The sequence below is a fragment of the Hylobates moloch genome, unplaced genomic scaffold (assembly GCF_009828535.3).
Source record: "Hylobates moloch isolate HMO894 unplaced genomic scaffold, HMol_V3 SCAFFOLD_35, whole genome shotgun sequence".
Classification (NCBI taxonomy): Eukaryota; Metazoa; Chordata; class Mammalia; order Primates; family Hylobatidae; genus Hylobates; species Hylobates moloch.
The window spans coordinates 2,972,376-2,999,924 of NW_026652310.1; the positions used below are offsets into that span (position 1 = coordinate 2,972,376).

At 40.0% G+C, this 27,549-nt stretch overlaps 1 protein-coding gene across 1 annotated transcript in view; it reads left to right on the forward strand.

Annotated features, from left to right (window-relative positions):
- The window catches only part of LOC116463398 (ventricular zone-expressed PH domain-containing protein homolog 1-like), a 111,401-nt gene that overhangs the window by 68,054 nt on the left and 15,798 nt on the right, over positions 1–27,549 (forward strand). Inside the window, exons 4-5 of the mRNA XM_032146486.2 lie at positions 6,435–6,601; positions 21,132–21,341. Of these exons, the coding sequence (XP_032002377.2) occupies positions 6,435–6,601; positions 21,132–21,341 (377 nt within the window). The remainder of the gene's footprint in view (positions 1–6,434; positions 6,602–21,131; positions 21,342–27,549) is intronic.

A 27,549-nucleotide genomic window follows, 5' to 3' on the forward strand; every position in this document is an offset into this window, starting at 1 on the left:
TTTATGTTCAGTAATAGGATTCTAAAATCATTTCATTGTTCAGGAGGATGATAAAGAAATTAATTAATTTTGCTTTGCTCAAAAATGTTTGTTATAATTTTAAGGACAACTACCAAACGGACATAGGCATCCAAATAGAAGGAGCAGGGGGAATTTTTAAAGAAAGACTTGATCTATTAAAAAAAAAAATCAATGAAGGAGGAAAGAAAAGCACAAAGAAGGATAAGTTAAAAGTACAATATTATTTGCTAAAATTAAATCAAAATATACCAATAATTACCATAAATGTTAATGAAACACATTTTCCAGTTAAGAGACAAATATTTCTATTTGTCATACAGAAATATTTTAGTCTGGGCTCACATTCAGAATCCCAGTACTTTGGGAGGCCAAAGTAGGAGGATCACTTGAGGCCAGGAGTTTGAGACCAGCCTGATCAACGTAGCAAGCCCCTCATCTGCACAAAAAATTTAAAAATTAGCCTGGTGTGGTGATGTGCATCTGTAGTCTCAGCTACTCAGGAGGCTGAGGCAGGAGGATCACTTGAGCCTGGGAGGTGGAGGCTGCAGTAAGCTATGATCACACCACTGCATTCCAGCCTGGGTGACAGAATGAGACCCTGAAAAAAAGAAAAGGAGAGAGAGAGAGAAGAAATACTTTAAAAATCCAGCTATACATCACTTACAAAAGCTACACATAAAACAAAGTAGAAATGTTAAAAGTTAAAAGCTTTAAATTGGAGGGGAGGAAGAGAACACACCAAGCAAGTATGATTCAAAAAAGCTAGCATAGCAATAGTAATATCAGTAAAAAATAGACTTAGGCAAAACAGGATAGTTAAATTATGATACAAAGAAATACTTTAACAGCAAGATATCTCTGAATTATCTAGTAGTATAGTTTCAAAAAATATAAACCAAAGGTTGACAGAATTATAAGGAGAAATGGGCAAATCCATAATCATGGAGGGAGATTTTAACAAAGCTGATAAGTTCACCTATATCATAACTGATCATTCAAATGCCAAAAAAAAGCCTGCCAAAGGATACAGAAACTTAAACTACATAACTTAAAGTTTGATATAATGAAATATATAGAGTACTGCCCAGATGGTTTGATGGACAAATTCTACCAAACATTCAAGGAACACATAATCCCCGTTCTATACAAACTGCTTCTGAGAATAGTGTTCAGGAATGTGCTAAATTCATTTTACATGTCTACTAAGTATGATACCAAAAAGAGAAAAGGAAAATACAAGAAAGGAAAACTGCAACCTGTCTCATTAAGAATGTTGATGCAACAGCTCTAAATAAAGTAGTAGCCAAACACAGCAATATGCATAAAAATACACATTATGCACAGCAATGTGCATAAAAATATATCATAAGCAAGTTGAGTTTATTCCAAGACTGCAAGATTGATTAAATATTAGAATAGCTGTTAATTTATTACATTAACAGTTTAAAGGGGAAGAATCATCATATCAACAGATGAGAAAAATGTTTGATAAAATTCAGCACTCAAAATAATCAAACTAGAAAGCAGACAGGAACTTACTTAAACTGAAAAAACATAAATACCAAAACCTACAGAAACAGATACATATGTAATTGTAAATCCTTGGAAACATACTTTTGAAAAACAGGATTAACACAAGGATACCTGTGGACAGTGACTCTATTCATCAAAGTGTGTATTGGAAGTCCCTGCCCGTAAAGTAGGACATAAGGACATAAGGAGAAGAAGCATAAGGATTAGGATGGAAAGAAATGAAGTTGTTATCATTTATCATGAGTGGATCATCTACATACAGAAAAATCCAAGACTCAAAAGACATTATTAATAAGAGCTGAGCAAATTTTGTTGGATATAAGATCAACATATAAAAATCTATTGCTTTATTAATACCAGCAGATAAATTGAAAATGCCTTTCAAAATAAAGTTTTCATTTACAGTAGCAAAAATAGCTATGGGATACCTAAGCAACAATTTAACATAAGACACAGCTAATTATAACACCTTATTTAAAAACATAAAAAGATCTACATAGATGGAAAGATAAATTATCTTCTTAAATGAGAAGACTCAGTTTTACAAATATGTCAGTTATGCCAAATTAGTCAATATGTTCAATATGAAAAAAAAGTCCCAGTCTGGTTTTTCAAGGATGTTGACAGACTGATACTAAAATTTGTATAGAGTAGCCAAGAAGAGCTTGAAGAAGTAGGAGGTCAGGAAGTAGGCCCTATGGGATATAATGATTTATTATAAAATTATTGTAATTAAGAAAATGTAGACTTGATGAAGAGATGCATAAATGCCTAGAAATAGACCCAGACACATATGGAAAACCTAATATATGAAAGAGGTGTGGCAAATCAGAAGAGTAACAATTGACTACTCAATAGAAAAAATTATTTGCATACAAAGAAAAATATATAATTAAACTTCTTCCTCATATGTACCAAAGTCAATTCCAGACGGATTAAAGACAACTACAAGAAAACAAAACCATAATGCCTTTAAGAGAAAATATAGGAGAATATTTTTATGAACCTGGAATACAGAAAGATTTCTAACAAAACCTAAACCATAAAGTAAAAAAATGAAAACAGTTGACTATATTAAGAATATAATTTTAAATCAATAAATCAAAAATTCATTCAGTAGCTCAGAATGATTAAGGAACTTCCAAAAATTAATAAGAAAAAATGCCAACATCCTAATAGAATATAGGCAAAGAATGTGAATGGCCAAATCACAAGTGAGGAAATCACCTATAAATATATGAAAAGGGCTGAGTGTGGTGGCTCACACCTGTAATCCCAGCACTTTGAGAGGCCAAGGTGGGCAGATCACAAGGTCAGGAGTTTGGGACCAGCCTGGACAACATAGTGAAACCCCATCTCTACTAAAAATACAAAAAAAACAGCTGGGCGTGTTGGCAGGCACCTGTAATCCCAGCTATTTGGGAGGCTGAGGCAGGAGAATCACTTGAACCCATGAAGCGGAGGTTGCAGTGAGCCAAGATCACACCACTGCACTCCAGCCCAGACAACAGTGTGAGACTCCATCTCAAAAACAATTATATATATATGTATATATAGAATTTGTTATATATAATATATAACAAGTAATTGGGAAATGAAAATTAAAGCAAAAATATTAGATACATCCCATCAGATTAGCAAACACCAATGTCTGTCATAACCAAATGTTGGCAAGGATGTGGACCAACAGAAACACTCATGCTGCTGGTAGGAGTAGATTGTCATAATCCTGGTGGTAGGCAGAATAATGGTCCCCCAAAGATGTCCATGTTCTAATCCCCAGAACCTATGAACATGTTATGTAATGTTCATTTCAGATAGAACTAAGGTTGCTAAATAAGATAGGGAGATAATCCTAGATTATTCAGTTAAACCCAACACAATCACAAGGGTCCTTAAAAGTGGAAAAGGGAAGCAGAAGAGAGAATCAAGGGGAGAGAAGAGATGAAGGAACAGGGATCAGAGAGATGCCATGTTGTTGGCTGTGAAGATGGAGAAAGGGGCCACAAACCAAGAAATGCAGGCAGCCTCTAAAAGCTGGATGTATCAGTCTGTTTTCACACTGCTATAAAGATACTACCTGAGACTGGGTAATTTATGAGGAAAAGAGGTTTAATTGACTCAGTTCCACATGGCTGAGGAGGCCTCAGGAAACTTAAAATCCTCGCGGAAAGCAAAGGGGAAACAAGGCACATCTTACATGGCAGCAGGAGTGAGGGAGAGTACAGCAGAAACTGCCACTTTTAAACCATCAGATCTCATGAGAACCCCCTCACTATCATGAAAACAGCATGGATAAAACCACCCTTGTGATCCAACCTCCTCCCACCAGATCACTCCCTTGACACGTGAGGATTACAATTCAAGATGAGATTTAGGTGGGGACAGGGAGCCGAAGCATATCACTGTTAAGCCAAGGAAACAAATTCTCTCCTAGAGCCTCCAGGAAGGAACCCAGCCCTGGGCACACATTGATTTTAACTTAGGGAGACTTACGTCAGACTTCTGAACTATAGAAATGTAAGATAATAAATTTGTGTTATTTTAGGCCACTAATTTTGAGATAATTTCTAATAACAGCTATGGAAAATGAATACAACTGCTTCACAAAGAAATTTTGGGACATCTACAAAGTCAACTCCTAGGGACATACTCAGTGCTTTGCCACTTAACTAGTTGGTCCACGGACTATCAGTGTCATCTGAGAGCTTGTTAGAAATTCAGACGCTCAAACCCTACCTCCAACCTGTTGAATCAACATCTGTGTTTTAAAGATATGCCCAGGTGACTTCTAAGCACATTAGACTCAGAAGCACTACCCTATGAAATATCTCTCATTTTTGCACAAAGAGACAGTTATTTCAGCATTATTGATTAAAGCAATGAATAATAATAACATAATGTCTTTCAATCACAGAGAGTATATGAATAAGTTGTTGCATATGTGTTGGAATAACATATGGCTGTGAGAATAAAGGAAGGAGAGCTTCTTGGAGATATAACTTCTACAAAATGTTGAATAGGAAAAAAATATGTTGCAAAGGGATGTGTAGAGTATAATGGTATTCATATAAAATTTTAAAGCATCCAAAACAATACTATAAAATGTTTATTGACATATACACATGTAATTAAAGTGTAAAAATACTTATGGAGATCATAAATACTCCCTTTAGGATGATGGTTGCCTCTGGGGAGAAAAGGAAACAAATGGGATGAAAAGCAATTATGATATAAGGTTAAGTTTTGACAAATCTGGTTGGTAGGCACACCAATGTTCCTTATATTATTGCCTACATTTGTTTGATGAACTATTTCGTAATTTAAAAGAAGGTATTATTTACTAATGGAATTTATAAGATTTCTGCAAAAGTTCTGCATTTGTTTTTTGTATTATTTGATTGAAATTCAAGTCAGCTGAAAATGACTAATCTGGGGTTTTTCCCTTCAAGGCTCCCAGGGCCTGTAGTGAGTTTTGTACCAAAATGCCATGCAACAGTTTCCTGTCTTAGACTGCAACTGCAGTCCCTTTTAATGTGACCATTTTTGGCAGTTGATCAGTATGTCCTCATAACTAAGTTCTATAATCTAACGTTGGCTTTACAAATTGGGTATTGCATTAAAAAAATTCCTGATCTTTTAAGGAGACGCTCATAGTAAAATAAACAGAAAAAACAAATTGTTGAAAATTAAACTATTGAAAATAAATACTGATGAACACAACCTTTTAAAAGAAAACTCTAAATATTTCCAACAACTTGTATTCTGGGGAACATGATAAAACCTGTTTTAGACTTATTCTATGAACTACATGTGGAAAAAACAATTCTCATTTTTTATTGTCTCCCAAATTCATTCAGTTTTATCCAGAATCACGTTTTCATTAAATTTGGATATCGATATTCTGAAAATTCTGGCCTTCTTTCTTTAATGATCATATCTAAATTGTCTTTTATATATAGGCATATTCCTACCATTTAATGAAGGTCCATATATGTGTAATTCCTGCTTATTTGATTCTTTCTGTGTATGGCTTCTATATACAAAGCCAAATTTAAAGTAAAGGTAAATAGAGTCAAGAAAATCTTGTTCAAAAAATCCCCAGAAACCAATTCCCCTGAGACATTTAAGTACTTGTGAGGATTTTGAGAAAAAAAATCTATACCATAAAGTGATAAGCAGATGTTGCCCATATGTTGATTGCAGATAAGTTTCTATACCTTATTTAATAGTTTTCTTGAAGTTTTGCCATTATAAATCTAGTTGTCCGTACATATCTTTGAGGAAATTATGTGTGACAAACCAGCTGAGGCTAAACTTCCCTTGAAATAGTGCAGAAATTGGGGGTTTAAATTTGCATTACTACTTCTTAAACTATTCGTAAAATGAGACACAGTTTCTGTATGTGAGTTGTCTAAATTATGATTCTGTGTCTTCCAGGAATGTGAATTCATTCCTCTGCACTTTTTTTGTTGTTCAGTTTCATTTAGGTACATGATTACAGCACTGCTTAGTTTTCATTTAAACATCATCCAAATTTTGTTTATCATCAGGAATTCTTTATCGGAACTGTTTCCTTCTCAAGGGTGTGGTCTGATTACTGTCAAAGTTCCTCTATCCCCATGGTGCATTACTCAGGAAAATTTTTCATTAGTTAATGGTGCTGATTATATCATAAAATATTTCCTTTTGTGGAATCGGATTAAATCACGTTTTAATCTCAGAATAAGGTACCATGTTATTTTTAGCAAAAGAATTGGCCATCTTTCTGTGCTATTTAATGTGTGTGTAAGTGCAAATATTATTACATTGGTAATAATGTTATTTCTGTTGCTCATGGCCTGATAAAGTCATCATTCCCTTTATTGTTCCCTCAACAGGTAACACCATGTTGTTGAGAGTGTTACCTGCTGTGTATGAAAAGCAGCCTCAGCCAATTAATAGACACCTGACAGAACTCCTGGCCTTGATGTCTCAGCTAGAACAGCCAGAACAGTACCATCTTCTTCGGCTTTTGCATGTAGCAGCAAAGAAAAAACAACTTGAGGTAAAAAGTACATTGTATATGTCATGGTCCACACAACCAGGCATGTTTCTTTGTGTGTGAATAGCATATGTGCTTAGGATTTCCTGTCTCATACATTTATACATGTCCATTTTTTAAGTGAAAGCGCTCATCTACTTACTATATTTGTATAATGAGAAACTGGCTCATTGAAATTATGGAGGCTAAGAAGTCCCATCTGTCATCTGCAAGCTAGATGCCAAGGAAAACCAGTGGCATAGTTTCAATTCAAGTCTGAAAGCCTGAGAACTGGAGAGCTGATGGCATAAGTTACAGTCTGAGGACAGGAGAAGACCAATGTTCCAGCTCACAAAATCAGGCAGAGACAGTAAATTCTCCCTTCCTCCACCTTTTTGTTCTATTCGGGCCCTCAGTTAATTGGATGAGGCCCACCCATATTGCAGGGGCAATCTGCTTTATTCAGTCCACCCATTCGTATGCTAATCTCATCTGAAATCATCCTCACAGACACACCCAGAAATAATGTTTAATCAAATATCTGGGTGCCCCATGACCCAGTCAAGTTGACACATAAAATTAACCATCACAGGCCGAGCATGGTGGCTCATGCCTGTAATTTCAACATTTTGGGAGGCTGAGGTGGGTGAATCACTTGAGGCCAGTAGTTTGAGGCCAGCCTGGACAACATGGTGAAACTGTCTATACAAAAAATACAGAAATTAGCAGAGCATGGAAGAGGCACCTGTAGTCCCAGCTACTCAGGAGGCTGAGGTGGGAGAATCACCTGAGCCAGGGAAGTTGAGGCTACAGTGAGCCAAAATCATGCCACTGCACTCCAGCCTGGGTGACAGAGTGAGACCCTGTCTTAAAAATAAATAAATAAATATTCACCATACAGATACAGTAATGAAAAGCAACAAATGGGCCAGGTGCAGTGGCTCATGCCTGTAATCCCAGCACTTTGGGAGGCCGAGGCGGGTGGATCACAAGGTCAGGAGTTCAAGACCAGCCTGGCCAAGATGGTGAAACCCTGTCTCTACTAAAAATACAAAAATTAGGCTGGGTGTGGTGGCTCAGCCTCCCAGCACTTTGGGAGGCTGAGGCAGGCAGATCACGAGGTCAGGAGTTCAACCAACATGACCAACATGGTGAAACCCTGTTTCTACTAAAAATACAAAAACTAGCTGGGCATGGTGGTGCATGAATGTTATCCCAGCTACTCAGGAGGCTGAGGCAAGAGAATCGCTTGAACTTGGGAGGCAGAGGTTGCAGTGAGCCAAGATTGCACCACTGCACTCCAGCCTGGGCAACAGAGCAAGACTCTATCTCAAAAAAAAAAAAGGAAAAAAGAAAAATTAGCTAGGTGCGGTGGCAGGAGCCTGTAATCCCAGCTACCTGGGAGGCTGAGGCAGGAGAATCGCTTGGACCCAGGTGGCAGAGGTTGCAGTGAGCTGAGATCGAGCCACTGCACTCCAGCCTGGGTGACAGAGTGAGACTCTGTCTCAAAAAAAAAAAAAAAAAAAAAGCAACAGTTGTGCGAATCTGTAGCTATCGTAGAATGGTGATAAAGAAAGTTTAATGTCGTCATGCAGTTCTAGGAATCTGTAGTTTCTCAGGTAGGTAAGACCAAGTGAAAGAACTACACTTAACTTTATTTGTGAATTAATCAGCCTATAGTGAGAGCAAAGGTTCATTTTCCAGACAGCAAATCAGTTGTTGTTCTTTGGATTCAAGTAGAAGATTTTAACAATTAGGATGCTTATGATTATCAGTAATAGAACAGCCAAACCACAATAGTTTCATCAATGAAAGGAATTTATAGCTAATGTGATGGGAAGAAATCAGATGAGGTTTGGTTCAAAAATAATGTGAACAAACAATTTCTCTATTTTGATTTCTCAGATTTGACTTCTAGGCTTCCATTTTCCACAGGCTTTCTCCTTGTCATCTCCAAATAGGTGCTAGGGGCTCTCTTGGCACTATGCTTCTCCTACATCTATCACTGCCACCAGCATCCAACAGACGTCTTGATATTCTGTCTGTTTAGGATGCATGCTCTACCCCTAGAGCTTCTGTTGAACTGCAGGATACACAGACAGAAACTAGAGGCTGCCAGGAAGAGGGAATTCGAAATGGATTCTGGAGGGTACCAATGTATTAGTCCATTTTCATGCTGCTGATAAAGATGTACCCAAGACTGGGAAGAAAAAGAGGTTTAATTTGACTTACAGTTCCACATGGCTAGGGAGGCCTCAGAATCATGGCGGGAGGCAAAAGGCACTCCTTACTTGGTGGCAGGAAGAGAAAATGAAGAACCCCATGCAAAAGCAGAAACCCCTGATAAAACCATCAGATCTCATGAGACTTATTCACTACCATGAGAACAGTATGGGGGAAACCACCCCCATAATTCAAATTATCTCCCACTGCGTCCTTCCCACAACATTTGGGCATTATGAGAGTACAATTCAAGATGAGATTTTGGTGGGGACACTGAGCCAAACCATAACATTACGTCCCTGGCCCATCCAAATCTCATGTCCTCACATTTCAAAACCAACCATGCCTTCCCAGCAGTCCCCCCAAGTCTTAACTCATTTCAGCATTAACACAAAAATCCACAGTCCAAAATCTCATCTAAGACAAGGCAAGTGCCTTCTGCTTATGAGCCTGTAAAATCAAAAGCAAGTTAGTTACTTCCTAGATACAGGCATTGGGTAAATACAGCTGTTCCAAATGGGAGAAATTGGCCAAAGCCAGGGGCTACAGTTCCCACGCAAGTCTGAAATCCAGCAGGGCAGTCAAATATTAAAGCTCTGAAATGATCTCCATTGACTCCATGTCTCACATCCAAGTCACAGTGATGCAAGGGTTCCCATGGTCTTGGGCAGCTCCACCCCTGTGACTTTTCAAGGTACAGCCTCCCTCCTGGCTGCTTTCACAGGCTGGTGCCCCAGTAGGGACTCTGCTGTGTGGAGGCTCTGACCCCACGTTTCCCTTCTGCACTGCCTTAGGAGAGGTTCTCCATGAGAGCCCTACCCCTGCAGCAAACTTCTGTCTGGACATCCAGGCATTTCCATACAGCCTCTGAAATCTAGGCAGAGGTTCCCAAACCTCAATTCTTGACTTTTGTGTACCCGCAGGATCAACACCACATGGAATGGGGTTTGCACCCTCTGAAGTCATGGCCTGAGCTGTACTTTGGCCCCTTTCAGTCACGGTGGGAGTGTCTAGGACACAGGGAACCAAGTCCCTAGACTGTACACAGCGTGGGGGCCCTGGGCCTTGCCCATGAAACCATTTTTTCCTCCTAGGTCTCTGGGCCTGTGATGGGAGGGGCTGCCATGAAGACCTCTGAAATGCCCTGGACACATTTTCCCCATTGTCTTGGGGATCAACATTTGGCTCCTTGTTACTTATGCAAATTTCTGCATCCGGCTTGATTTTCTCCTCAGAAAATGGATTTTTCTTTTCTATCACATTGTTGACTGCAAATTTTCCAAATTTTATGCTCTGCTTCCTTATAAAACTGAATGTCTTTAACAGCACCCAAGTCACCTCTTGAATGCTTTGCTGCTTAGAAATTTATTTGCCAGATACCCTAAATCATCTCTCTTAAGTTCAAAGTTCCAGAAATCCCTAGGGCAGGGGCAAAATGCTACCAGTCTCTTTGCTAAAACATAACAAGCATCACCTTTGCTGCAGTTTCCAACAAGTTTCTCATCTCCATCTGAGACCACCTCAGCCTGGACCTTATTGTCTATATCCCTATCAGGGTTTTGGTCAAAGCTATTCAACAAGTCTCTAGGAAGTTCCAAATTTTCCCACATTTTCCTGTTTTCTTCTGAGCCCTCCAAACTGTTCCAACCTCTGCCTGTTACCCAGTTCCAAAGTCACGTCCAAATTTTCAGGTATCTTTTCAGCAACGCCCCACTCTACTGGTACCAATTTACTGTATTAGTCAATTTTTATGCTGCTAATAAAGACATACCCAAGACTGGGAAGAAAAAGAGGTTTAATTCGACTTACAGTTCCACATGGCTGGGGAGGCCTCAGAATCACAGCAGGAGGCAAAAGGCACTTCTTACATGGTGGCAGTAAGAGAAAATGAGGAATATGCAAAAGTGGAAACCCCTGATAAAACCATCAGATCTCGTGAGACTTATTCTCTACCATGAGAACAGTTTGGGGGAAACTGCCCCCATTATTCAAATTATCTCCCACCAGGTCCCTCCCACAACATGTGGGAATTATGGGAGTACAATTCAACATGAGATTTGGGTGAGGACACAGAGCCAAACCATATCAACCAACATGTGTACACAGTGAATATGAATGGTTAGCCCAAGGTTATTCAATTATGGTTGTCCCGTTTCTTTATAGTTTCACCATCCACCACTTGAAAAAAAAAATCAATGCTTAAGTGAAGACTGGAACATTTGTATTCAACATCCAAATTATTCAAAGAAAATCAAGAAAGAATAGTTATCTGCATAATTAGCCACAATAGACTGCAAGCTCCTTTGACAAGAAACGGTTTCTTCTTTCTTCTGTATCTTAGACTTTTCCATAGTATCTGATAGTGCTCAATAAACATTCATAGAACCAAACTGAGAATAAACATAGAATCAAATTAAACAAGGTGATAAATGCTTTGCAAATGGCATAAACAGAGATAGGGGGTAATGAATTCTACTTTAGAGGAAAATAGATGCCATGAAGTCCCACAAAGGGTGTGGCATCAGGCCATACCCTGAAGAATGCATACTTTTATGCAGATGATTCAGAGCTGGGAATCTTGGATATTGGGAGCAGAATTTACAGGAAGCTTCAGGAGATGAGACCAACAAGGATGACCAATGCCTGAGCCTCACTCCCAGGGATTTTGGTTCAGTAGGTTCAGTAGACACAATTGGGGACCCCAACTGTGTCTTTTTACAAGTACCCCTATGGTGCTGCTGCTATTGCTTCAAGGGACCACACTTTGAGGAGCAAGGCTAGCGCTCAGGCAGAGGACTGGGGAATTCTATGTTACTGGTATGCACTGTCCCTTTTGCACATAGAGCAATATGTCATTATTTTTGCATGACTGTTTCTTTCGGTGCACTATAAACTCCTTAAGGTACATAGGACTCTTATCTACATATTCATATGCACTCCCTAGTGTAGTGCTGGGTTACATAGTAGGATTTGAATAAAAAGTTATTGAATTAAGAAATGAACAAATTAACAAGAGACAAAAATAGTGAAGACACGAAGAACGAGGAAAACTCATGCTGTATTCTCCAAAGGGGAAAAAGTGGCTCAACAGGGTCAAGGTCTAGAGAAGTAAAAAAGACAAGAGACAGGCATTGGCCTTGGATTTGGCAATTGGGGCTCACAAGTTGTATCTTTTTTATAAAAGGCAGCATCATTGAGGCAGGGTGGGAGAAGTCAGTCATTTATTGTGGATTGCATATGGAAGGGAAGGTTAGGAAAGGACCATGTGAGTATGGACTGCCAATTCCGGGAGTTTAGAAGAAACAAGGAGAGTTAAAGACACAATAGGAATAAAGGGATTGAACATGTGAGAGGAAATAAGAGACAGAGCAAGGTGCTGGAGGAAGATGGGGAATGTATTCCAGAGCACAAGTGAGAGAACCAATTTTGGAAAGGATTGAGGACAGAAAGGATGAACAAAACTGCAGTAGAGTTTGGGGTGAGGAGTGGAGTTGAAGGATTATTGGATCACCTAGAGCAGAGGTCCCCAACTGGGGAAATAACTGGGCAGCTTCCACTTCCACTGCAGAGAAGGCTACAAGAGGAAGAGTTTCCTCAGTGCTGGTCCCAGCAGGCAGGGGAGGGTAGACAATGGCACTAATAGTGACTGAGCTCATACCATGTACCAGGCACTCTGTAGGTGTATCACAGACATCTCATTTATTTCCCACAACAAGCTTTTTATTTTATAAATAGAGAAGCCAACGTTTGGAGAGGTTTTTAAGAACAGTGGTGGTACCAAAGGGTGACTTGGTGGGTGAGGTGGCTTTTCACATGCACTTCATCTTTATCAGCCTTTCAACTTTCATGTCCCCCACTGACCATCGGAGTCATACTACCTTCCCTAAAACCATCCTAAAACCATCTGGGCCTCACACTAGCTGGGTCACTTTCCCAAAGCCGGATAGATCAGGCCAAGCTGCAACACAAACCCAGTCTAATTCCAACCAATGAAATCTTTTGACCTCAACACACTAAAGAATCAAGGCTGTAAGGCTGTGGCTTGTGAAGCAAATGAGAGTTCCAGAAGATACTGGAGAAGGTGAGGGAGAAAGGGCAGTTGGAGGGTGGCTAGACAAGAGAAGGAGAGTAAACAAAATGAGGAGAGAGTGAACTCACATTCTGCTAGGTATTGTGGGTGCTGAGTGTGGATCCCAGAACAAAGAGGCCAGGGTTTAGGGAGCACCTAGAGTGATGTGGATGAACCCCACCCATGCCAGGATCCTACCTGGGGGGAAGAAGTTGTAATGGGGGGATTGTGGAGCCCCGTTTCCTGTCACCCCTACCTTCATGGTAAAGCAGCCTCTCCACTTGCCTCCCTCAGTTCTTCGTGCTCTGTTCCTGCTGCCAGCAGCCCTAGAACTAGAGCGCACCCTTGATTTCAAAGGGTCTGTCACCACAGGTGGTACAATACAGAAACTGCCTGATTCACCTTCTCCCTCACCCCTTCCTTAATCAGACAGTGAGCAAGGGAAATGGAAGGAAATGTGGTGAAAGGGTTTACTGAGAAGGGAAATAAGTGGCGACAACCAGAAATACAGACTGAAGCTTTCAATTTAAGCCTAATTCATTTCAGGTGAAATAGGAAGCTAAATAAGGAGGTTTTGACTTTGTGAAACTGGAATTCAAGTGGAGCTTCCATGCCTGCATTAAAGCATTACTGATGCTCTGTAGCTTGGAGGTAAACTGAGTGGGCTCTCTAGGGAGGTCAGTGTGCAGGGATGCTTCATGTGTCTTGAATGCCCTTCTCACTACCCACCCTCTGTGACCTGGGATAACATGGCTTTCCAGGGCTGGAGGGTCAACAGTTGGCCCTTGAAAAAAAATTTCTCTACATAAAGCTGACTAGTCCATGAGACTGTGAAGGTAGCATCGCTTCAACATCCATGTATCTGTGAGCTCCACGATGTGGCTAACTGAGCAGGTGGGTCCCCTTCCTCCATCACTGCCCTCTAGGCATCCTACTTTTCAGGACACTATCCTTGCCAGATGGAAAGAGGCAGTTCCTGGCTAGTAATTTATAACTGGTACCTCCAGAGTATTCTCAGGATCCATTTACAGAAAAAGGCTGGGTGGTCAACTTTCCAAGTGATCTTTATGAGAATCAAGTCTATAATCTTGGCTGCTGTAAACCATGCTGTAGTCTAGCCAATGAAAGGAACAGAGTTTAGTAACACATATAAGCACATCTGTTGTTATCCCTGGGACATTAACTTCTAGCCCCAAGCATACAGCAATGAGTGACAGGAAGTGGCAAGGGCAGCCTTCCGGTGATGGATGTTCAGACACAGCGGAGCTGCTTTTGTGATCTGTTCCCTAGAGGAGAGAATTATTTTCTAGGATTTTCGCTCAACAGTGTAGAGCATTCCTATTCACACACCTGATCGAGTCCAAGAATACTCAGAGGTCACTTTTGGTATTTATTTAAAATAAGAAGTCATTTGCAGAACATTAAGAAGATGGAGTGCTGGAATATGTAGACTGTTCTGAAATTTAGAGCAGAACTATGGTTTTTGGAATATATAATATTTTTCAGTATGGTAGGAATTAGTAAATAAAAATGGCAGTCATTTTGTACATTTCTAGAGATTAGTAGATTCTTAATGCTAGCCAAAGTAATTAAAAGAGAAAATTGGGCCTGAAGACTAATTGAAGAGGAAGTGTGTGCCCACACACATGTGTGTGTGTATGTGTGTGTGTACATAATTGCTCTTTTTTTTTTCTCCTTCAACTTTTAAGTTCTGGGGTACATGGGCAGGATGTGCAGGTTTGTTACATAGGTAAATGTGTGCCATGGTGGTTTGCTACACAGATCAACCCATCACCTGGGTATTAAGCCAAGCATGCATTAACTATTCTACCTGATGCTCTCCCTCTGCCCAGCCCCCAACAGGCCCCAGTGTGTGTTGTTCCACCCCTCCCACATCGTATGCTTGTATTCTCATCGTTCACCTCCCACTTATAAATGAGAACATGTGGTGTTTGGTTTTCTGTTTCTCCATTAGTTTGCTGAGGATAATGGCTTCCAGCTCCATCCATGTCCCTGCAAAGGACATGATCTCGTTCCTTTTTATGACTGCATAGTAGTCCATGGTATATATGTGCCATATTTTCTTTATCCAGTATTTGGGTTGATTCCATGTCTTTGGTATTTGGGTATTTGGGTCGATTCCATGTCTTTGGTATTGCAAATGGTGCTGCAATGAACATACGCATGCATGTCTCTTTATAATAGAATGATTTATATTCCTTTGGGTATATACCCACTAATGAGATTGTTGGGTCAAATGGTATTTCTGGTTCTGGGTCTTTGAAGAATCACCACATTGTCTTCCAAAATGGTTGAACTAATTTACATTCCCATCAATAGTGTAAAAATGTTCCTTTTTCTCCACAACCTCACCAGCATCTATTTCTTCTTGACTTTTTAGTAATCACTATTCTGACTGGCATGAAACAGCATCTCACTGTGGTTTTGATTTGAATTTCTCTAATGATCAGGAATGTTGAGCTTTTTTTCATATGTCTGCTGGCCACATGAATGTTTTCTTTAGAGAAGTGGCTATTCACATTCTTTGCCCACTTCTTAATGGAGTTGTTTGTTTGTTTGTTTTCTTGTAAATGTTTAAGTTCCTTGTAGATTCTGGATATTAGACCTTTGTCAGATGGATAGATTGCAAAAATCTTCTCCCATTCTGTAGATTATATGTTCACTCTGATGATAGTTTCTTTTGCTATGCAGAAGCTCTTTAATTAGATCCCATTTGTCAATTTTTGCTTTTGTTGCAATTGCTTTTGATGTTTTCATCATGAATCTTTGCCTGTGCCTATGTCCTGAATAGTATTGCCTCAACTTTCTTCTAGGGTTTTGATCTTTCAGGGTTTTACATTTAAGTCTTCAATCCATCTTGAGTTAATTTTTGTATAAGGCATAAGGAAGGGATCCTGTTTCAGTCTTCTGCATATGGCTAGCCACTTCTCCCAGCACGATTTATTGAATAGAAAATCCTTTCCCCCTTGCTTGTTTTTGTCAGGTTTATCAAAGATCAGATGGTTGTTAGATGTGCGGTCTTATTTCTGAGATCTCTATTCTGTTCCATTCGTCTATGTGTCTGTTTTTGTACCAGTACTCTGCTGTTTTGGTTACTGTAGCCTTGTAGTTTAGCATGAAGTTGGGTAGTATAACGCCTCCAGTTTTATTCTTTTTGCTTAGGATCGTCTTGGCTATTTGGGCTCTTCTTTGGTTCCAAATGAATTTTAAAATAGTCTTTTCTAATTCTGTGAAGGTCAATGGTAGTTTAATGAGAACAGCATTGAATCTGTAAATCGTTTTGGGCAGTATGGCCATTTTCACAATACTGATTCTTCCTATCTATGAGCATGGAATGTTTTTTCCATTTGTTTGTGTCCCCTCCGATTTTCTTGAGCAGTGGTTTGTAGTTCTGCTTAAAGAGGTCCTTCACTTCCCTTGTTAGCTGTATTCCAAGGTATTTTATTCTCTTTGCAGCAATTGCGAATGGGAATTTATTCATGATTTGGCTCTTTGCTTGCCTGCTGTTGTTATATAGGAATGCTAGTGATTTTTGCATATTGATTTTGTATCCTGAGACTTTAATTGCTTGAAAACAGAAGAATTGAAATGTTATTTGCTGTAAATTAAGTTATGGCACTGTTTTCAGATGGCCCTATCCTCAAGGTGCACGTGGTCTGGGAGATGTATCCATCAATCTTCAATGACAAAATGCCAAACTCGTGAATAGACTGCTATGGGAGCACAGAAGAAGAAGTGACTAACTCTATTCAGGAAAAACCAGGGAATTCAGGGCTGCGGCCCTATGCTGGGCTACTTGGTTTTGAGCATTCTGTTTGGGCCCTCCTTTACTTGCACCCACAGTTCCCGTCCACTCTTTTGCCCACTAAACTCAGTTCAGGTAACTGAGATCTTGGAATTCCTTTCCCAGGTATCTCAGATCTGCTTCCAGGGCTTGTGAAGACTTTGTCCTTGGGTCTATTCTCCTGAGAACAAGCCATGCCAACAGTTGACCCCATATTCTTGAGAGGTGGCCTAGAAGAGCTTGCATATGTGGACTGGGATGTTCACATGCAGGGCAAAGCCAGGGGTAGAAATAGAAGAGAAGGGATGGGGCAAGGAATGGGGGCTGAGAGACATCTCTCTGTTTTCTCTACAGAGGCCAAACATTCTAAATTCAAATCAAGCATCACAGATTGTTATAAAGGCACATTTGTCAGGGAGGAGGATAGAACATTTTATATAGCGCTGAATATTTGTGGTTTAAGGGTCTCTGCTTGTACCCTAGGATCAGGTCCTGCATGTGTTAGGGTGGGCTGGAAAGAAGACTTCCAAGAAGTAGAGATTTGAGATTGAATTTGAAAGTATGAGATTTCTCTCTGTGTTCAAGCCACTGTGAGTGATCAGTGCCATGTAGCTGGGTCATGGGGGAAGAATCTGCTGATAGGCCCATCAAAAAAGACACTGGCATCTGGAATACCACGGCATTGGAATTTTGGCCATGGGCCATGAGAAATTTTTGAAAGTCGCTAAGAGAGACATGAGGTAATTAGATCGGAGTTTAAGGGCTATGACTCTGGTGGCAGTGAGAAGCCTGAACAGAAGGGACAGAGACTTGAGGCAAGAAGGCCAGTTTGGTAGCTTTTTCAGCTGTCCATGGTTTACAGCCTGAACAAAGTCCATGTCAGCTTGTTCTCTGCAGCCAGAATCTATATTCTTAGTGGCTACTTGGCTCTCAGCGAAGCACAGCATTCCCTGAGTCAGGAAGGCAGCTCCCAATGAGGAAGCACTGAAGACACCAGCCTAAGGAAATGCCCTATGTTTGGAAAATAAAATTCCTTCTAATCCAAGAATAATCTATCTAAAACCCAAAGCAGACTTATTTCTCATGTGTGGATAAATTTCAAGAAATATCTATCCTTTCTATCATTATCATAACAAACTTTAGGCTATTAGGAATTCAGAGTAAAAAAAAACAACTTTTGTTTAATTTGTAAAATTGTTATTATTTAGTTTACATTGTTCAGGGCTTCGCTTCCCTTGCTCTTTCTATGGATTCAACTATGCCCAGATGTATGTATTTGCCTTGAGCTTCTTTCTTTCCCTTTCTCTCTTCTTTCTTTCTCTTTCTCCTTCCATCCTTCCTTTCTTTCTCTTTCTGTCTGTCTTTCTTTCTCTCTTTTTCTTTTCTTTTCTTTCTTTCCTCTCTTTCCTTTCTCTCTTTCTTTATGTCTCTTCCTTCCTTCCTTCATGTCTCTTCCTTCCTTCCTTCATTTCTTCTTTTTCTTTCCTTTTTGATTGTTCTTTATGGGACAACAGCTAAAACCCATGCTGTGTAGCTTGGGACATGTCGCTGGAGTTTAAATTTTTTAAGTAAAAGTGGCATGACTAGAAGCACATGTCACAAAGACCTTGGTGTTCAGGAAACAGGACCTGAAGAGTAAGGAATGGGAAACGAAACTTTACAGAATGGGACAGGAAATGTGCATGCATTTTTCATTGCTAAAAACATGAGGTTAAGTATGTTGCCCTGATCTGGAGCAGCTGGCTGACACTTCTGCCATATATGCCAAGGACCTCGCATGGCTTCTCCTGAAGGACATACAATTGCTCCCTAATGCACAGGATTGTGCATTTCTAGAACTGTGCATTCATATATGCCATTTACCAGAATCTAGCCCTATTCTTTCCTCCAAAAGTACTAAATATGAATCTGAAGTTTAAATCTCTATATAGGATAATTTTAGTTATCTAGAAACTTCCTTCTTTCATGTTCTTGTTAGTTGTTTTGTAGTAATACATGACGGTGTATGTTTAAACATTGTGTACCACTCTTTAACTACTATGGGGTGGGGGAGATGTTTTATTCAGATGTCACTCTATACAAATTAGACTTACCTTCCTTTGATTTGTTGCTCAAAAACTTATTAACTCACCTTCTGGATAAACTCTGTGTAAGGCATTAGGTATCCAATGGTGTACAAATAGGGATGATTCTTTACCTTGTGGAGCTTTCAATCCAGCCTGAAATGCATCTAGAGCAGCAGTAAGAAGGAAGCATGTGAAGGACCTGCTCAGGGCCACTTAGGGTACAGTGGGAGCTTCCACAAGGGCACTATAGACTGAGAAGGAAGAGAAGAGGAGCTGAGGGATGTTTCTTAAGGAAATAACAGTTCATCTGAGGCCTCAAGAATGATCAGGAGCTACTCAAGCAAAATAGGGGGAGCAAGAATTCCAGGCAGAACAAATCACATGAGTAAAATCCCAGATGCAAAAGAAAATTTAGCAAGTTAAGAATGTTTTTAAAAAATTCATCATAGTTGATGTGTGATATGTAGTAAGAACTGGACTGGGAGAAGGTGGCCCAAGTGGGCAAGAGACTGAATGTGGGAAGATGGATAGGAGTCAGGTATAAAAAAAAGGGCACGTGACTGTAGGGTCTTAAGGCAGGAAAAAACACCATTGTGGCTAAAGCGGAGAAGACATTGGATGGGCAAGACTGAAGGCAGGGAGACCTGTTAGGAGGCTGTTGGAATTACCCATCTGTGAAATGCCTGGGTCAGTGATCTCAGCTCCACGGCCCCCTGAGAGAGGCCTTCCCTGACCCTTTGCCTAAATTAGAGCCCTGGGACAGTCTCTCACAGAGCCCTACATTTTCCCTATATGGGATTTATTAAAATTTATAATTGTTCATTTCTGATGTGACTATTTCTTTTACTGAATGTCTCCTTTACTAAACAGTGAATCTTTTCAGATTTATTGCTATCCCCATCACCTACAGCTTGCAAATAGGAAGGACTCAATCAGTATTTGTGAATGAGTGAATGAATGGATGAATATAAAGAGAAGGGAGTGAACAGATCTGTGGGATTCTTGGGTATTGGAATCAACAGGACATGATGATTGCTTGGATAACAGCTGCTGGTAAGGGAGAAACAGTTTCTAGTTTGAGTAGCCAGGTGGATAATGGTGTCATTTATGAGAAAAGGAGGCACTTAGGGCCAGAAGGGGTGGTAGGAGAGGCAGGTTTTTGGCAGGGGGTGGATTGTGAGTTCAATTTTGGGCAAATGGTGCTGTGTATCAGATTTGGTTTTAATACTGGAAGCTACATTTAAAGTCTACCCTACTTAAAAAATGACAAATCAATAAAGTAAATCAAACACAAACAAAAGAAACAAACGAAGCAGAAATATGGATGGGCAAATCTGTTTCACTTTTGTTGTTCAGTTTCCCACAGGTTTCCCTTTCTAGTTGTTCTATTTTAGCAAACAAAACAATTCATCAAATTATCAATATGTGACATATTAACATAGAGTCTTTATTCCACAAAAGAGTTCCATTTTCTCAGATAAATTTCACCTTTACATTCATATAAGCATTAAGAATCAAGAAAAAATATTAAGATAATGCGACTATGGTATAAATCATTTTGCTTTAATAATTTTATCTTATTATTACATTTTTGTGATCAAAATGGAAAATTGAAGAAAATGTGGGAGATCTTTTCTGCTTTCTTATTTTTATTTATTAAACATTTCTAAACTGGATTTCTCCATTTTGAAGGCTTTGATTAAAGTCAACAAGGATCTCCTACCTACTTAAATTGTCCTTTAAATTGCAGCTTTCATGGTGGTTGGAGGAAATGTAGCATTCTCAATGAGGAAATAACACATCAAAACTTGAGTTATGAATAGTAACACTGAAGCATTATTTATTTTTTTTTTTTTTTGAGACGGAGTCTCGCTCTGTCACCCAGGCTGGAGTGCAGTAGTGCAATCTCGGCTCACTGCAAGCTCCGCCTCCCAGGTTCACGCCATTCTCCTGCCTCAGCCTCTCCGAGTAGCTGGGACTACAGGCACCCGCCACCACGCCCGGCTGATTTTTTTGTATTTTTAGTAGAGACGGGGTTTCACCGTGGTCTCGATCTGCTGACCTCGTGATCCGCCCGCCTTGGCCTCCCAAAGTGCTGGGATTACAAGCGTGAGCCACCGCGCCCGGCCATTGAAGCATTATTTTAAACTTCACTCTTCAATAGCAAGTCACAGATTAAAAGAAAAAGGAGCTAAAGGCTCTGAAGATTTTATTGTAAATTTTAAATTCTAAACTTGGGAGATTTGCCTGAGTACCAATGAGGGTAATAATCCCAGAATGTGTTGAGTTCAGGTTTAATGCAAAAAAAAAGTTTGCTTTCAAAATTAATTCCAATTTAATTAACTTTTCTCTTTCTTCTTTCTTCCCTCCTCCTCTCCTCTCTCTTTATAGGTAGTTCAGAAGTGTATTCCTTTCCTAATTGGGCATTTGAAGGATTCAACCCATAATGACATCATCCTAAACACCCTCATAGAGATAGCAGGCTATGAGCCAGTGGCTTTGAACGGTTTTCTTCCAATGCTGAAAGAGATTGGTGAGAGATTCCCCTACCTCACTGGACAGATGGCAAGGATTTATGGAGCTGTTGGGCATGTGGATGAAGTAAGTTTGGCTTTTTTCTCTCCATTCCCCTGAATTGCACTGGCACTTAATCCAACCTATTTAATAGGTTGGATTATTATGACATGCAAATTTGCCCTGGGATTTCGGGGAGTTCCAATTTCTCTTTGACATACAAATTTGTCCTGGGATTTCTGGGAGTCCCAATTTCTCTTTCAGTCGTTTTACATGGACAATGGCCTCTGAGTCAAGTAGCAGGGTTATGTGGAAGGTTTAGGAAGTGAGTCTTTTATTGCTGCTGTGTCACCTGAAGAAGGAGGGTTAAAATGGAGAGAGCACTGAAAGATTCAAGACCACTTTACAGTAACAACAACCAATAAAAGAGCCGTATCTTATTTCAGGTTGCAATTTCTCTTAACCCAGGAGACCATCAGTAAGCACAGAATTAGATTTCATAGACTACCCTTTAATGAGAGCCCATAGCTATCATGTCAATAAGTGCCTGGGTTCAAAATGTTTTCAGTCCTCTGAATGTTATTTGGGAGAGTGAAATAAACGTTTGTGGATGTTTAAAAGTACTAGGCTAAATATTTGCATAATGGCATCTTTCAGTAGGGACAACAGGGTGCCATCAGAGTTTATGGGGATTAAGCAAATAAGAAAGTTTTCAGAAATTCAGGTTTCAAAGACATGCATGTCTCTCTGATGATTTTATGTTGGGATTTAGGATTTTTATATTTTAAAATAAAAACAAATCTATAATTGACTGAGAGCTTTTCCTTGAACCCATTTATATATAATATAATTAGCTATTCAATAAGTATAAAATTGTCAAACTTTTAAAAGGAATTTCATAGTTCGTTGAGTTCAATCCCTTGATTCTGCATAAGACAAAATTAAAAAACAGAAACGTTATGTGACTTACCCAAACTCAGATTGAGTTAGTAACCCAGTTAGAATTAGATCTTTGGTATCTTCAGCATCCATTTTCGAATTCTGTCTTAAAATGCGTCTTTGGTGCTGTTTGGTTATATTTCTTCTGAGAGTTATGGTGAACCCCTTGAGTCCTGCCTGGCTTCCTCCTGGTCGAGGCTCTTTCTCCTCTAGCTTCCCAGAGGAGGGGGGGAGAACTGAGTTCCCAAGCCTGCACCTGTCAACGTGAGGATGGATCTTGAAAGGCGATTTCTCTGGTGTAGATGTACTCTTAGTATAATCCCTTTCTATGCACTGCTGTTGGGAATGCCTCGCCACACTCTGCCTTCTGTTAATGCTTTCCCTTGCCTGTCACCTTTTCTGCCAAGAGAACCCACTGGTATGCCTGAGTGTTATTAGGCCAACTTTGCCTGACAGCTGTTTAACTGAATCTGCTGACCTTGCAGATCTTTGCAAGAACCAAAAAATTCTACCTCTGAGGTGTGAGGCCATGGAATCTTTAAAAAGTGAACTCTTTCTGCAATTTGATTGTAATTCTTTTTGTCACAAATGATTCATTAATGTATAGTAATGCACACTGGTGTTGGCTAAACTCCCATGGAAAATGTAATCTGCGAAAAACAAAAAACAGTAGCCACATGCAGTCTAACTATATGCAATTATGTCACTGTCAGTTTGTCTGAACTAAAGCTGTATCCATCTGTTCTTGCACTGTTATAAAGAAATACCTGGGACTGGGTAATTTATAAAGAAAAGAGGTTTAATTGGCTTGCACTTCCAACGGCTGCAACAGGAAGCATGATGCTGGCATCTGCTCAGGTTTTGGGGAGGCCTCAGGAAAATCTACAATCATGGTGGAAGGCAAAGGGGAAGAAGGCACCTCATGGCCAGAGCAGGAGGAAGAGAGAGGGGTGAGGTGCTACCCCACATCTCATGAGCACTCACTCACTATCATGAGAGCAGCAGCAAGGGGGAAATCCACCCTCGTGATCAAGTCATCTCCCACCAGGCCTCACCTCCAACATTGGGGATTACAATTCAACATGAGATTTGGGTGGCAACACAGATCCAAACCATATCAAAGGCTAACCTGAAAGAAAACTGTTCATTTGGTGACACTTGTATGACTCTCAGTGGGTACCAGGAGAAGGAGAGGTGGATCTAAATAGCCTGAGGAATAAATTATTTCACAATTCAAATTTGTTTGCTTTTTCCCCCAAAACAAACAGATCTTTCTGGTGGTTCTGATTCACTCCCCTATCCCAGACCCACAGCAGACAACAATTGTAGATCATATAATTACCAAGTATATCTGGATATCAGGATTGCGTGAGGAGCTTTTAAATAATGTCAGTCTTGGACCCCACAGAATGCCTACTAAGTCATAATCTCCTGAAAAGAGTGCCAGAAGTCTGGATTTACGGGAACCTCTGTCAGGGTAATTCTGATGCAGCTATTTGTGTATCAGTATTTGGGAACTCCAGACAGAGAATATTTAAGGTGCTTTCTCTCACAGATTTAGAATCAGGCCTTGCCCATCACCCATCATCCTGCCCTCCTCCATCAAGCCATTGCTAATTAATTTAATAATTTTCTAGACTATTGATATAGAAGCTTAGAGTAGGATTGGCTAAGAGTAACACAAAAATCCAAAACCACAGTAACTTAAACAAAGACATATCTGATTCTCTTACACATAACGAAGTCTAGAAGGCAATCTCTCTAGAGTGCCATGTTTCAGAGACCCAGGCTCCTTCTACCTTATTGCTTTACCATTCCTGAGTGCACCAGAAAGCAATAGCTTCTGTCTGATGGTCCAAGATGACACTGTTTCCACCCATCACATCAGTCTTTCAGCCAGCAGGAAGGGGGAAGGGGAGAAGGAATCTTCCAGGCTGTCAAACATAGACTAAAGCTGAATATGACCACATGTAGCTACAAGGGAGACTGGAGCATGTCGCCTGGATTTGGGTGGCCCCATGCCCAGTTAAACAGGGGACAAAGGCAGAAAGAATGATGAAGAACAAACAGCTATTGCTGTTGCAGGTGGTCAATTCATTTCACATCTGTGGATCTGTTTTCTCTCCTCAAAAATTAATGGTTTTACACTGGATTACCTCCCTTATGGTCTGATATTATTTGATTCTATTTTTCCATTTTATTTAGGATCAGTCTAATAAAATTACCTATAAATGTCAGGCAGTCTCCTTTGCTCAGAAATAATGCTCATTCTTGATTATTTGTAATGCCTGAAATATTACTGTAAGAAAGTTCTTTTAGCCGTAAGGAATGCTAAAGTTCAGATGTCCCGAGAATAAGTGTAGTAATCTAAGCAGCTAGTAACAGCATAATTTGAATAAATTTGTCCAACTTTCTAAATAAAACCTTGTGGAGCAATATTTCTGAAGACCAAAAACAATAGGCAAGATATGCTTGTGTGTATATCTCTACCCAGCCTCTTTCCAAAAAGAAACAAGAAGTTCCTGAGGTACATTGAGAGGTGGGCATGAAGGCAGACGCCCAGTATGGGGTCTTGGGTACCAAAGTGAAAGGAAATGTCAACAAAGAAAGAAAGGCAAAAACTTGCCTGGAAAAGCCCCACCACTTTCTACGTGGAAAGCTTGGTCTATGGGGAGACAATGAAACATGGGACCATATGAGGCATGGGGATTTTGGGGGTGCTTATAAGACAGCCACAGGACCCTTGTGACCTCTATCCTTAGGATCGTCTCCCTTATCCTATTCTGTTCTCATCTAAAAATTGACTCCATTTGAAATTTTTCTCTTTGACACCAAAGTGCTCCTTTCAGTTGGGTTTAGGGGTTCAAACTGTCAGATAATTTTATTTCCAGGATTTAAAAGAGTTTGGAAATATGGAAAAGCCAATCCAACTTTGAGATCCTGCTCCAACTTTTGTAATATACAATCTATGACTGATCAGAGCATACTGACTGATCAGAGCATACAATATACAATCTATGCCTTATCAGAGCATGCCTCCTTTGTTTTCTGGTTTCCAGCAAATTGCATGGTTTGATCTTTAAGAAGAGCAGAGTCTCCTGAGGGTTTGCAATCTTCAGTCCAGAATTTGGCCATGGGGGTAGAGACGGCCTGGAATCACACAAGTTATTAATTGGCTTATGCCTCACCTTCTGTGCTTGCATGAAGCCAGGTGTAAGAACTGCAGGGCTGGCTACTGGGAAATGACCGGGTGTGCCTGTCTTTCAAATGAGCGCCCATCTGGGTGAGCAGACTGTTTTCAACAGCTCGATAGCAGCATCACAATTTTTCCATCTGTATTACCTTCGGCAGAGAAGAGTTGTGTATATAAAACAGAAACCAAAACCCTACAGATTCTTATTTTCTCTATCTCCCAGATTAACTCAGAGATCTTTTTGCCCAAACTTAAATAAAGCCATGTTTAATAGTCATATAGTGTTTGTGTCACCGTGGAGGCCATGAATGACTCACAGAACACTTCCAGGGTAGAGAAATTTGCTTCTGGGAGAACCGATCAATTGTTGCCCTTGAGGTGCACCTTTCAGTAAAGATCTATCCAGTTCTTTATAATGCCAGGATTTACTCAATTTCTCTGGTATGCTCAGTTGAAGTAAATTCATAAATAAGAAATAGTATTTGATTTAATATGTCTAAAGCACAGCAAAAATACATGGGTCATTTTGTCCTTCTCAAATGAGAAGGTTGCAGTGGAAACCTTTCAGACAAGAGCAGAAATGACTTCTTAGTAGCACCTAAGGGTTCATTCCCCAAACAACCATCCAGCAGTTTGTATAAAACACTTAGCACAGTTCCTGGCATATTAAAAAAAATGCTTGATGGATTTCAACTAACAACAAGAAAGTAACAGCAGCAATATAATAAATGAAACCTGCCTAGCTGGAGAGGCCAACGAGAGAGGGAAAAATACAAGTGTGATTGTACTTCCTCACACAAAGTCTTCTGTGGTCTCATCCACTGCCTATGGGATATTATGCAAACTCCTTGGCATGGCCCTAGCTTCCTTCTATAGCTTCACCTCTTACCTGTCCAGTCTACTTCATTCCCCTACATTCTGACTACTCAGGATTTTTCACCCTTCCCTGCACACCCTTTACTCTGACATACGTTGAGACCTTCACAGCTTATTCTGCCTGGATAGTTTTTACTCCCTTCTCCTACTTATCTTACCTGACCCAGCTCAAATGTTGCATCTTCTTGAGTTCTTCCCAGTCCCCTTAGGCAAAGTTAGTCACTCCCAGTCTATACTTCCATAGTAATTTGGTTGTACCTCAAATGTGTCATGGTTGTATCTCAATCATGTCTGTTGCAATTTGCAGGTTAATGTCTTTTTCTCCTCCCTATGTCTCTCAGCTTCCAGGGGAAGTAAATATTATCAAATCCATCTGAATTCATCTGTGGCCATAAGACTGAATGAGTACTTGAGAGTACTGGTAATTAAGAATTTGAGGGTTGATTTCTCACTTGAACTTTGATTCCATCAAGTCTGTCTACTTATTCTAGATGACATAATTATAACTTAAGAGAGAGGAGGAGGAAATATTAGTATGGAGAGGACTGTATACTTCTGAGCTTATACAATCTATCTCTGATATATAGCAGGTGAAAGATGAGAATAAAGTTGACAGGGGAATACGGAGTCATTATACAACAAACATGTGATGAGCCAAAGCCATCCATCATGGCTGCTAGGAGGTGACATAAATGAAAGATGATACTGAGTAGATTATAAAGAGATTTTCATATATGAGGCCTCCGCAGGCTGCAAATTGGTTGAAGTACAGCTCCAAAAAGGAACACTCACCACTGTAGACTGAGCGGTGATCACCACCAAGGAACTGTCTGTGCAAGAATCCATTACGTGAATGAATTTGCTTACGATGAGGGCAAAAGTAACACGGTGACTAAGAGGGTGGGCTCAGAGTCAGCCTGCCTTGATTTCAGTCCTGACTCAGCCACTCACCAGCTATGGGCAACTTACATCACCTCTCTTGACTCAGTTTCCTCATCTGTAAAATAGGAATATTATTCACCTCTTAGGTTTGTTGTGAGGATTTAATGAGTTAACCCATGTGGAACAGTATTTAGCAAATAGTAAACATTTGATAAATGTCAGCACTTTATTACTTTACTCAGCATTGTCCAAGTCTTTCTCATTGCATTTATTTGTATACAGGCTAAAACTTGACCCTAACAGACTGAAATTGGGGAGGTGAAAACTAGGGAAATGGCTTACCTTGCCTCTGCTTCTCCAAGGAAAGCAGCTGAATGGGTAGGCATATGTGGGACCAGTCAAAAT